The following is a 13218-nucleotide window of genomic DNA, read 5'->3' as shown; positions in this document are numbered from 1 at the left end:
CTTTCAATCATTCTTTACCCATCCTCAAGTGTTTCTAATAACTTAAATATCAGGAACAATGAGCTAATGCATCGAAGACGAATAATGGCCTTGAGAGCAATTATTTACCTAAGTTAGCAAGTACTCATAATTTTTATCATTGAAGAATAATCCTTCGGATGGATAGATATAAATTTTCAAAACTGTCAGCTGAAGGAGTTAATGAGCCGACACAACGGAGTTTTTGTTTGCATAATTTGGTGGTAGTTTTTGAATTCGTCTCATCGCATATAGACTTAACTTAAAACTCATATTGCCGTGGCGCGTCGGTGAGCTGTGGTCTCCTGATTTGCAATGTTTGTTCCGTATTCTTACGCATTCTGAGTTTGACTTTTCATTGCCAGCAAAACTCACTCTGTAGGCTGATGAACAAAAAAAGACCTATTTCCTTGCATCAAATTTGTGAGCTTTCCCATGGTGTTTTGCAGTTCAGTCAATACAATTCAATTCAAAATTACCTTTTCGCGGCTCGCGTTAAATATTCAATACCTAGCTGGAGTGCGCCTAATAAAGTAAAGCGGCATTCGAAATTCTATAAAACTATAACAACATAAATAAATGGCAAAGTTCCCTTGCTTATAATCAATTTGCCATTTTTATGATAGATATTGGTTGTTCTCAGTCGCCACACGCACTCTTTGTGCAAAGGGACCTTTGTTCATTTGCAACAGTCTATGAAAACAGAACAATAGCTTAATTCACGATGCGTTAACCTCTGCGCTATTCGGACTTTCATAAAAAAATAATTTTTCGGTGCAGCAAATATAACGGAACTAAAAAATTAAGTTTTATTGGGGCCCACCGACCACACGAATAAAATATCAGACTTTTGTCCTTTGATTGTTTTGCAAGCTAAGCGAATTGAATAATGCATATTTGGGCTTTTTCTTCCCAATTAGAAACACACTATTAGTAAATAAAATTGAAAAATCCATGGATTTTCTTATTAAAAGTGCCATTTCGTTCCTTTTAATATTTAAGTTCGCTAATTATTCCCCTCTATCAAAAATAAATTCAGAAAAAGGAAATTCAATACGCACGAAAACAAATAAGATGAATAATTACAGTCTATTTGATCGAAATATAACTGTGAGTTTCGAAAGGGCTATGCATATATTTCAGCAAAACACGCAAATTTGATGGCAAGAGTCAGGGGCAAAGATCGTTGATTGTCCTTTCCCTTTAAGATTACATCGACCCTTTTAAAGCTTGAATTTCATTTGCTTCCAAAGTAGAATTTTTGTCAGATGATTTAGTTATTTTAAGCTCTCAAGAACAGCAAACTTTGGGAATGAATACCTAGGTGATCACATATCCATAGAAACTTCATTTTGTTATCACTCTGCGAGTGTAAAAGCTTATAACTAGGGAATGTGAAGACAGCTGAGGAAGGACGCACATTTCTCCGCTCGCGGGGAAGATTTGAGAAGATTAAAGACAGGAAGCCTTAGTGAAAAAAGTTGCGCGATTAATTTGAATTTCTAAATTACGTTCTCGTCGCAGATGGATCCTTTTTAGCGTAATATAATTGTTCTTCTTTCACTGGTTTTATCAACTGAGTTGATAATGTAACTTGACCACTGTAGAAATGTTCTAAAGCTGAAGTTTCGAGCGTCAGTCCTTTGTCAGTGCGAATCGATAGTGGACAATTTACAATTTAATTTTCTCTACGGAAGCCAATTTACACTATAAGGACATTTGATAATGCCAAAATGCCTTGTATTACCCTTTTACCAACGTAACATCACAGTTTCTTTAGAAAGTTACGCTCTTTATTACTCTTTACAGGGACATATTTCAATAAGAAAGTCTTGTTTCAAATTCATACTTTGATCAATACTTGGATGGATGATCCGGAAACCAATTCTCCCGTACGCAGAGCTTATTGCGCTAGGGTGGCAGCTGGCCTCGTACACGAAAATGGACTAGCGCTTCTAGCGCCAGTCTCCAACAGAACAAAGCCACGTGGGACTAAAAAATGACTTATTTCCTCACACAAAATAGCTTTAAGGAGCAGATATTTCGTGGGTCGGATGGAGATTGATATTTTACACTGCCTGTGGTACAGATAAACTCCTTTGATGAACAGATGGTGAGCATCATAAATAAAATACATTTATAACAAAATTATAGTTTCAATCAAATATCCTACGTTTCATCAAGCGCATGCTACAAATTTTCGAAAGTGAAATTTCGTTTTTCTGCACAAAATAATATATCAATTTAAAGACGACCCACCTGGTCCGAGTGTTTTCCTAGTTTTTTTTCTTTTATCATTATTTTTATTTATGATTACGTGGCATACCAAGTATGGGCGTGGTTCGAAACATATTATGGGAAGGTGGATCGAGCGAGCACGACGAACTCTGATGCTCAATGCAGTCCAGGAACAGAAATGAAGAGCTTTTTATGGCTCCCTCAGAAACATATTGGCACTTAAGTTTCTTCCTCCTCCCCCTGTCCCTTCCGTTTGTCACGATTGAATCATGAATTAAAATATTCCATTCCCTGAAAGACCACGCTGCGTTTGCCAAGTCCTCCTTTGGAAATATATAGATGGACCGGCTTCACAAAACTGTCGGGAAGTAGTAAAAAATTGCGTGGGTCCTATGTGGCAATTTGCCGCTTAGCTGGCAAAATGTTGTCTGCGCAAAATTATCGGCTCAATACCGTACCAAGCTCATGGAAACAAGCAGCTGTTTTTTTGCCAAAGAAAATTGTTTATATGCTAGTTATTCTCCTTCATTCACAATTGATTGATTTAATTTTTTCTTTTAAGTAAAATTTTTATCACCATTATACTATTAAATGCAGTGTTTGTTTCCATTGAAGAAAAAATAGTTTAATAAAGAGATGAAAACTGTTTACCGAAAAAAAAAACCGAAAACTTTTTTTTCTCGTAGGTGAAAGGATGAATTATTTAACATAAATATTTTTTATGAAGGGAAAATTCTACTGGATGGTCTACGTTCTATTTTATAAATTTATTTCATCATAGTACTTCCCCGTTAGTGGAGTAACAGGCTGACATTGAAAATGATTCCTACGTGCCAGTTTTTATATGAAGTGAAAAAGTAGGTTGAAGAAAACTTTCCGAGTCGTCATTGTCCATTATATATGATCTGCATTTGCATGTCGCGTTATTTGCGTCTAGAACTGACCATGTGGCCGCCGCAAGTGTCAAGAAGCTTCGATCATTTAAAATTGAGTGATTTTTCGTTATCCCAGAGGCATTGCAGTCAGCTTTTCTACACAAACAGCGGATTGGTTTTATTTCAATAAGATATTGCGAACCAAAAGGTTGTATAATTGTACATTTGGGAACGAAACTGAGATATTCCAGTACCCAAATGAACGATGTGCATATTTATAAGAGCACGAAGATTGGTGACGTTGAGTACTTCTGTTTATTAAAAGTCCACAGCCTTAGACAGCTTTCTCGAGCTAAGCGCATTTAGTTCTCGTTAGTATGGCGTACAGCTCTATTGATCAACCCATTTAGCTACAGCTTATAAGTCCTATTTCCCGTGTGTAAAATACTCACTTTCATCTCCAACGATATCTTAATACGTAAGTATTCTGTGCTACAACTAATTACTAGTTTAATAATAATTCCTTGGGCTGACAGCACAAACAGCTAAATGGAATACAGGTGAAAGAGTGAATGAGCTATTTCTTATTCCAGTGTTAATATATATGATAATTATTTCCCTTTAGGTTTATGCAGACGCTTCCATGGTTTTTTCCGCTATTGGTAGCGGAGATCTTTGCCCGGAATTTTAAATGGACAACTAGGATTGAAAGGGTGTAAGCGACGTGGTGAAAAAAAAAACTTCACCGATGGAGACAAGTTTAAAGCTTCCAGGATGCTTTAAGAGAATCTAAAAGACGGCGGACGTGGTCCGAATGCAGAAGATACTCGACGTTTTGTCGCGGCAGTAATTGAAATTATTCAATAAAAAGTTCGGGCCTTTAATTGTAGTTTCTATAAACAATGGTTCAAATAATCGTTGGTGGTAGGAAATAAATATAATATCATGTCTTAAAGACTTGTTTGGACTTCAATTCTTACTCACAAAATAAATTGTCATCTTTTTGCTGCGTAAAACTCGGCCCTTTTCATTAATTTATATCCTGACAGCTTTAGAGCCTAAATGTAATTGCATTTCCCAAACAGTGTTTTATGCAGGTGATAATTGTCCGTTGGTCGTTAATATTTCAGTTGAGCTTTGTTCGTCAGTAGGCGACTGTCACAACGAAAGGTTGAAGCTTAAGTGCAAGCACACAGCGAATCTGCAGGAGTGAACGACAGGTAGTTTAATACAAGATAGTTTATTTTAGCTTATTCTCCCTTAAACTGACCTTGTACGTTTGGTTCTGCCGCATTTTTCCTCTCTTGAAATTTGCGGCAGAAGGGAATTTCGGTCGCAAGCTGATTCCATGACCAACTTGTAAATACATGTCACGAGAAGTGCAGAATGATGTATGTTTTCCTTTAAGTTATGATGTGACGATCTTTTTGTAGTTTTGTAGTTCACAGTATTCTCTTTTATTTTCGGTCCGGTGATTGGCTAGAAATGAAATATGGATATCCCCAGCACTGAAATGGGTTCTTCGCGTACGTTTCAAAATTTACCAGTTGTGCAGCTACAAACCCACCAAAACAGGAGAAAATCGCCACGCGCTGGATAGTGCTTTTACGGCAAAGGTTATTAACGTACTTCTTTGTAGTAATAACATTCAAAATGGCAAATTGAGGACGATTTTTTTTTAAGCCTCAATGACAAACGCGTACGATGTACAAAAAAGCCTAATCATAAGTAAGTTTGGAAGGACTTAAAAAACTCCCGACAACAAGGAAAAACAACAACACCAACGAAGATAAAGATGCAAGTTACGATTTTTTTAAGATACTTTTTATTGTGCTACTGAGTGATTTCTTCCAACTCTTGGCGAACATGTTGATTCTCATGTTCAGATTGTAGATCTTTTAAAACGCTTTGCACTTTAACTTCGACAGTCCAGCTGTCGTTTACTTGCACTTTTTCACGCACTCAAACAAAACTTGATTACGGAGGAAATAGTTTTGGTAATTCTGGCAAATTTCCACTCAGCAATTCATCACAGAAAAAGAGTAAGTCTGATTCAGTTTCTGGACACTATTATGAAAAAGTACTTGGTGAAAACAAGGCAAGTATACTCGTTTCTATTCATCGAACGACCAAATTTACCATCTTTTGCTTCGACATCTGAACAACTTCCCAGAAACATACACACTGAATGCTGCATTTAGTTGCTACTTGGGCCTCAAGCTCATTATCAAGATATTTGTGAATTCTTTCCTTTCAGACTGGCTCTTTTTCGACATGAAACGCTGCTAAATTATCTCCCAAATACCGTGCAATTAATCGAGATGTTGTTGCCATGAAGGCATTTAGCAAAAAGTACAATTACAATTACCTGCACAAGTTATCTTGAGTTTTACATTACAAAGGGATTCGATTGTGCGGAGAAACGCGTTCCAACTTGTTACTCTATCAAAGCCGAGAAACGCGCATAAAAAAATGATTAACGAAGCTGCTTGTTACCTTTGTAAGTCACACATGTTACTTTACCTGGTTCAGTTCCTCTACAACTTGCGGAAAGACCTTGAACCCTCTTAAAGTTACAAAAGGACTTTATTTTCGATGTATTCAAGGATCTTTCATCAAAATAAGTGAGGGCTCTTAATTTAATGAACGATTGTTAAAAATTCTACACAGTCTTTGAAGGAAGACTAAAACACATATTCATCCGTGCACAAACTAGAGTAAATGGAAAAGAAAGGCAGTTTTAATTTATTGATATCGAGAAACAGATTAAGTTGCTAAATTAAATGGGTTCCCATGAAATGAAGGACTAGTGTTAATGTTTATCCTCGTGGTAGCTAAAATAGTTCCTTTTGCCTCAATAAACTTTGAAGTGGCACGAAAGCTTACTAAAGTCTTAAATATTCTGATCTAACAGTGTAATTTAAATTAAGTCTAAAATATTCTGATTTGACAGTATAATTTAAACCTTTTGAGGTGTCAACTGGAGAAGACCAAAAGATGCTGATCAGTAACTTCACAAACATCACAAACTCAACCGAGCCCTCCACGGTGGGATCTGTTTCCTCGATAGAACAGTATAAAGAAACAGAAGCCCTTTACATTTTCCGTTTAACCCTCTTCTCCGTGATCATCTCGGCCAGTTTAATCGGCAACTCGATGGTTTGTTATGCTGTGTGTACCATACCTTCCCGCAAGCCTCTGTCCTACCATCTCGTCGCTAACATGGCCTTCGCAGAAATTCTAAGCAGTGTTTGTTTGGCTGTTATGTTTGCGAGCGAGCAGAATCCAACTGACGTCGTTCTTCAAGAGGCCGCATGCATTTTGAATCCGTTGCAAGTAGTTGCTCTTCTCGTTGTGATCTACTCACTGGCTGCCATCGCTTTTTATCGTTACAGATTCATTGTAAACCCTCTTCCACGTACACCATCATCAGTAAAGACAATTACAATTCTGACCATATCTGGGCTGTGGCTGTTGTCATTTGCAATCGCCTGCCCTTATTTCTTTGGTCTCAGGTTTAGAAATGGTGTATGCATCGAGCTGTCTTTCGTAGACAATAGGTCCTATGTAGCTATCAGATTCATCCTGAACTACGCTTTACCTTATGTGATAATGCTGGCATCCTACGGAGCAGTGGCGTGGAACTTGAAGATGCGAATTGTACAGATTAACGAAAGAAATCGGACCTCGACTGCCGAATCGTCTTGTGTTGTCCAAATCGAAGATCAAATGGAGCTACAAGATTTGGGAGAGGACACGAGAATGAAGGAACGAAAGAGTGTCGTGCTCGATCAGAATAACCGAAGAGACAGCAAACCCGAAAGCACAAACCCAGAGAAAGATTTACTTAAGATGATTTTTATGCTTATTATCATTTATGTCGTTTGTTATTTTCCATATCAAGCCCATTATGTGTGGGAAAGGGTTCGTAACATCACTGTGCATCAATTTAGATATCATCGACTCCTTATTGATTATAATTTTATTTTGATTTGCCTTCCCAGCGCCTTACATCCTTTGTGTTATGGAACAATGAACAGTTTCTTTGCTAAGGCGTTCTCCAAAATCATTCTTTGTAGATCTTATGAATAATGTGTATCTCAATTCGTAAGCGGAACTTTGGATAAACCTTTACCAAGCTGCGAATCATTTACGTCGTTTGTTATTTTCCTTATCAAGCCCACTATGTGTGGGAAAGGGTTTGTAACATCACTGCGTATCAATTAAGATATCATCGACTCCTTATTGATTATAATTTTATTTTGATTTGCCTTCCCAGTGCCTTAGATCCTTTGTGTAATGGAACAATGAAAAGTTTCTTTGCTGAGGCGTTCTCCAAAATTATTCTTTGTAGATCTTAAAAACACAATAATGAATATGTTTCTTAAGTCGTAAAGCGCCTTGTTCAAGTTCGAGCAAACTCTTAGCTTCGTTTTGCCTTGTTATTAGAGCAGTTTCAGGATGGAAGTTTTGACAACTGAGTAGTTCCTCAGTGTTTTATGCCGTTCAGGAATGGTGAGTTTATCTTAAAATTGACTTGTTAACTAGGCCATTATTTCGTATACAGACTTATCATCTTGTGCAGTCTGTGTATCTGCGGCGACAACGTTAATAGGAGATACTTTTGAGCAACTTTACAAATGTAAGTGATATGAAAAAAGAAGAATGCTTATTTGTTGAGAAGAAATTAAACTTGACTAGGCCCCTTTAAGTGCATGATAAAATATTATCTTTTTGTTGCTGACGACGAATTCCCTTTCATTTGCGGCATCCAATAAATTTAAAATTACAATAAGTTGGCGAAACTGCTGCTATTTAGAGCATGCGCACATATTCTGAAATTTTTTCAATGACGAGATTTCTTTTGTCGACTGACAAACGGTTTTCATGAAACTTTGGAAGGCTAATGGGCCATTTATTCCTAAATTGTCATTTGTTTTCACTGTTGGCTTGTTGTTTGCGGTTTTTTGACATGTTGTTTGTAAATGACAGGCACGTCACCTACTTGTCTCTGTTCATTAATCATGCGAACCATGAGCAATTTTCGATAGAGATTTGAAAACAATTCAGCACTGCATTGGTTATTCTTCAATGCGCTTTATGATTGATTTAGAGAACTCGCGCCATGGTCTTTATGCAGACTCTAAAATTGAAACCAATTGCGATTTCATTCAATCCACTTTCCGCCTTTGAGGTCGTTGACTACTTGTGATGTCAACGTTTTATCTGCTTGGCCGATGTTATCAGTTTGGTTTTGGTTATACAAAACTCAATCGAACAGCTCTCCAATTACGAAGTATAGCAGACATTAATTTACGTTATATTATAATAAAGTTCGGATATGACGTGCGCTTTCATTGGTTGATAGAGCGTGCTGAATCAGAGTACAAAACACGGAGCTGAGCTAAAGCTGTCACGCCATCTGCCAACTTTTACTATGTCCGACCATTTTCCGGACTTCTCTATCGCTTTTTTTCGTCAATTAAAAGTGAAATTTCAGAGCAAGCGTGCCGGCAAGTAGCATCAGATGAACCAAAGAAAGGTTTGTAATCCTCAAGTTATACAACATCATAAATTTTGTATAATGATACATGATAAATTGGAGATAATCTTTAAGTTGGCTGTTTCCACTTATTTACTCTGCCTAAGAATGAAATGATTTCTATAAAAGAGGACGACGATTGTTTCGTAGGGGGAGGGGGGGGGGGAGAGGGAGACTGAAAATAAGAAACTCGAATATAACTTCATGGATTCAAAGATAAACTAAAATAGCACAATATAATAAATAATAAATAAATTAATTGATCGGGAAATTGTTCTTGTAGGACTGCAGAAGAAGCCAAATTCCACTTAGGACAAAAGTATTTGAAGCCAGAATTGTTATGAAGTACGAAATTAAAAATATAATTATTGAGAAGGAAGCATGATGTTTAATAGGACTGAGCTAAAGGGTAAAAAATTATCAGTTTATAATATCTTGCTGAAGGGTGAATAAATATGTAGTGCAAGTGTAATTTTAGAAAAGTTATCATCATCTTGGGAATTTTTTTTTTTTGCTTTTTTGTCAGAAATGTTTACAGTGATAATTTAAATAGTGCTGTAATGTTAATTTTGTAATGAATAAAAAAAATAAAAATGAATTAATTTGATGACTTGCACATTTCATCGTAACATTTCATGTTAAAGTCCTCAGGATCCATTTTTCGGTATATTAACATAAAAGAACATCTCTGGTTTAACCCGAACCCTTAGCTTGAATCTCTCGAGATTTGCTGCATATCCTTAGTAGTGTGACTAAAAAACAAGCAAATATTCCATGACTAATGTGAGCCTTAATTTTGTCTTAGAGTTATCCAAAGTGATTTGGCGCTCTTTAGTACGCTTCTACTGAGTTGAATACGTGAAAATCGCAAAAATGTAAGTTATGGTCGAAAAATGGAAACTTTCATATTTAGCCCAGATTCCCAAAATTACTTCTGTGTTTTAGAAAATTCACGAAAACTGGAATGAGCACCGGGAGGCGGTGCCCTGGTTAGAAGCAAATGAAACTTGCTCATGAAAAGGGCAAAAAAAAAAAAGAAAAGAAGCTAGTATCAATTTAACAAATTCTTATAGGAGGGATCGAGTTATGGTTTAAGTTTAAAACTAAACCATTTTATTTCAATTTGAGCGGACGGCACATTTTTGAAAACCCTAAGCAATATTTCAATATCCGAATATCTTGTTTCGTGCTAAATTCTCATTTAACAATGTCTTCATGCGGTATAACACAGAATTTGACCAGGTTAAGTTCGTGATAAGAGGAATTATTATACCCTAGACTTACTACGTATAATCTGATTGGTCGAGAGCATATATAAATTCACAATAGCGTGTGACACAGTGTGAAGCTGACATGATAAATACAATATCTGCAGGGGATATGACACTCAGCGGATATTGCGTTCAAAGTCTGCTTCGTTTTCAAGCCTTCAGTCCGTGTTAAATTTTCAAACTTTTGCAGACTCGGAGAGAAGTGTCGTCTTTTGCAGATTACTATTAATGAAAAAATGTAGGATGAAACACTTACTGAATTTGGTTTTCGTATGATATCATAAATTATCAAACCTCGTGTCTGCGTTATCAACATTAGTCTTCGACTTCGGCAAATAATTCAGACCTCAGTCGGGATGATTCATAAGATCATGCTCAACATCATACCATTATTCCTTCTTTGAATCCATCAAATATTTTTGCTCGCGTGCGACTGGTCTAAAAGTATTACGTTACCGAATATTTCCAAAGCTAAAGCTGGAGAACATCCAAAGCACATTTCTGTTAGTTCATAAAATCCTATTAGAGAACACGGAAAAGTAAACCTCCCACGCAACAAACGGTAAGCTATTCGCAAACATTTTTTCACGCGCGTTACAAAATGTTTGAAGGATACTTAACACAATAGCCTCCATTTTGCACTAAAATATCATCGTATGTGTGTCCTTGGGCATAATCTGTTCCTCGAATCTCTCGTTTCTCAACGAATTTCACTCTCGAAAAACTGTATCCATACATATTTTTGCACCAAGTAGAGGCTATTGTTGATATCCTCTACTTGAGGCGTCTGTTTTTCTTCGCATATTCGAACACATTTAAGTTTTCAGAAAGTTCTAGAATAAAAGTGAGCTTCATTGTGGACTTGATGGAGGATAATTCAAACATGAATACCTGTGGGCCAACAGTTCTTTGCCGAATACGAGACGAGCAGCGAGCTGATGTAAGTGTTGATGCAACACACTCTAGAGTTTGTAACACAAGACTAAACGTAGTACCGTCATGAAAAATTTGTATTGTTCTCGAATAATAGACATTAATACAACGTATAGTCGGACCCGGCTGTGTTTAAGGGGCACCATATTGGTCAAAGTTCCGAAATTTGTTTCGAAATTGTTTCTCCTCAAGTATTTTAATTTTTACCTCTTTATGCGCCACCGTTATTAAGCCTATTTATTGACCTCGTCGTGGTCACCCTTGACTGAGTCCCAACTGCTTGTTTGTATTGTTTCCACCTGCATTGTGCGACCACTTAAAGTGAAAACACCAAAAAAAAAAATCAGTAATAATCTCTCAAGTCAAATTTTCCATGTTTATCTCCCGAACAAATGTTAGCACTTTGAGTTCAAATGTCTTTCTTGCTTGGACTGTTAGGACAAAAAGATGTTTTTTGTTTTTTCATCGCGTTTGGCCCCTATTCTGTGAAGCTGTATTAAGCGGTTAACCTTTATTAAGCAGCCACCCCTCCATTCCCCGTGGGTAACCCGTCAATACGGGGTTCGATTGTCAATGATGTCCATTTGACGAGAGTCAGTTTCGCAGTTGATCCAGGCAGATCAATGTAACAAAGAGAAATGACTAAATACTCCTTAACATGGTCACAGCTTTGATCAAAATTTTTTTTCAATGCAGTTTTGAGTATGTGATTGACGACTCTATGATAAACGGATTAAGCTAAGGATAAGTTGTCAGCCAGAGCTGTCAAGTCCAAAACCAACCTTTCAAACGGCTGAAACTCTATGCATACGCTCAGTTATTACTTCTGAAACTGTGCTTGTCAACATGTAGAGCCTTCAAGCCTCTAGTAAACAGATCCAACTGAGGAAAAGTTGTCAGCAAAAGCAGTTGAGTGAAAAATCAAACTTTCTAAATGTTATCCGTAATGAAGGCTAAGGAGCTAGGTAGACATTGAGTTATAATTTCTTATGCCATACTACTAAATATATACAACAGACAGAATATCTTAGTTCTTATCAATGTGATTTTAAGTTCTATGTAATCTTAAGTTCTATGTAATCTTAAGTTTTATAATATCCTTAGTATCTTCCTATTTTAGTATAATAAATGTCTGTAATCAGAATTACTGTAATTCAGTTTCATAGGGCCATAAGGGAGAATACAGTCTTGACTGTAATTGCGCACCCTGTTGAAATCAAGATTTACTTACTTATTTACTTACTTACTTACTACGACTTCCTTAAAGGAAGTTACAAAGACTGGAAACTCATGGATTACTTTATTTTCTGTAAATTTAGGAACAAAGATAAGCGGATAAAAGATTGAGTATCATTGAGGCTTGGTTCAAATGTACCTTTAGTCTGATTTTCTTTTTAGAAGGACCTTCGGTTGCCTATCATATTCTCTGACAGTTCCACGGGTTTAGGAGGTTATGTTCTGATAAGCAGTTAGAAGGTTCTTGCGTCATCTTTATGTGATTGAATATGCGTTGTTTTGGAAGATCACAGTTTACAATAATCACAGGTAAAATAGGATTGGTGTTATGACATTTAAATCCGGCTTTTTTTCAGTTTCAGTTTTCACTTCCAAGCCAAGAAACTGATTAACAATCAGACGTCTGAGAACCAAACGTTTTTCCCTTTTCGTTTAAGTAAGATTCTCCGCGGCTGACAGCGCTGAGTTGTCCCGCCTCATGCGTTGTAGCGGCGCTTCATAGTTCGGACTACTTGAGACCAGGGTTTAAGAAAATTGAAAGATTGATGTGCCATTGAGCATCTGCCAGATGTTCTCTCAGTCAGTACATACGAAAAATTCGCTTGATTCAATTGCAAATTTTCATTCAAGTTCTAACCTGAACTACTTAGACTTTAATTCTACGTACAACTCTTGAGTTTTCAATAAAGAGATGGTATCTATTTTTTATCATCGGTTTCTTTCGATAGAAAAGACAGGAATTAGATCAAGCTGATCAAACCTCGCAAATAACCGTCAGGTATGAAATTGTGCAGTTCAATTTTGATCAAATGTGCAGTAGAGGTTCTTAGCGTACGCGCGCGGTAACAAAAGAACATTAGTGTTAGCTATGAGTGAACAGTGTGGGTGACGAGAAGAAAGTTCGAGGTGCTTCTCTTATTTTTTAACAGGCTGACGTCTTGTGCTCTCATCAAACTATCAAATGTTTGGTTAAAAAGCAGTTTCATATTTTCTGATCTGAGTTGTCTCTGCAGCATAAATCTCTGTTTACTTTTAAAAAAATTCATATGCTGATTAAGAAGTAAATTGTTATTTGCAAACCTGTCCGAAGTGAATTTTGCTAAAA

General features: G+C 36.7%; 1 protein-coding gene across 3 annotated transcripts; it reads left to right on the top strand.

Moving 5' to 3' along the window:
• Window positions 1-2079: 2079 nt before the first annotated feature.
• LOC131788893 (D(2) dopamine receptor A) lies at window positions 2080-8805 on the top strand. Of its 3 annotated transcripts, XM_059105985.2 has the most exons (4): window positions 3225-3609; window positions 3757-4351; window positions 4615-4747; window positions 6105-8805. In XM_059105985.2, exon 4 carries the CDS (start codon window positions 6129-6131, stop codon window positions 7221-7223), a length of 1095 nt encoding a protein of 364 aa, XP_058961968.2. In that variant the 5' UTR covers window positions 3225-3609; window positions 3757-4351; window positions 4615-4747; window positions 6105-6128; the 3' UTR covers window positions 7224-8805. The 3 variants fall into 3 exon arrangements, with proteins under 3 accessions (XP_066022190.1, XP_058961968.2, XP_058961967.2); XM_066166093.1 differs by lacking the exons at window positions 3225-3609; window positions 4615-4747 and adding an exon at window positions 2080-2131; XM_059105984.2 differs by lacking the exon at window positions 4615-4747 and having other exon boundaries at window positions 3227-3609.
• Window positions 8806-13218: the final 4413 nt, after the last annotated feature.

This window comes from Pocillopora verrucosa, chromosome 4 (assembly GCF_036669915.1).
Source record: "Pocillopora verrucosa isolate sample1 chromosome 4, ASM3666991v2, whole genome shotgun sequence".
Classification (NCBI taxonomy): Eukaryota; Metazoa; Cnidaria; class Anthozoa; order Scleractinia; family Pocilloporidae; genus Pocillopora; species Pocillopora verrucosa.
This window is presented reverse-complemented; position numbering and strand designations above follow the sequence as displayed.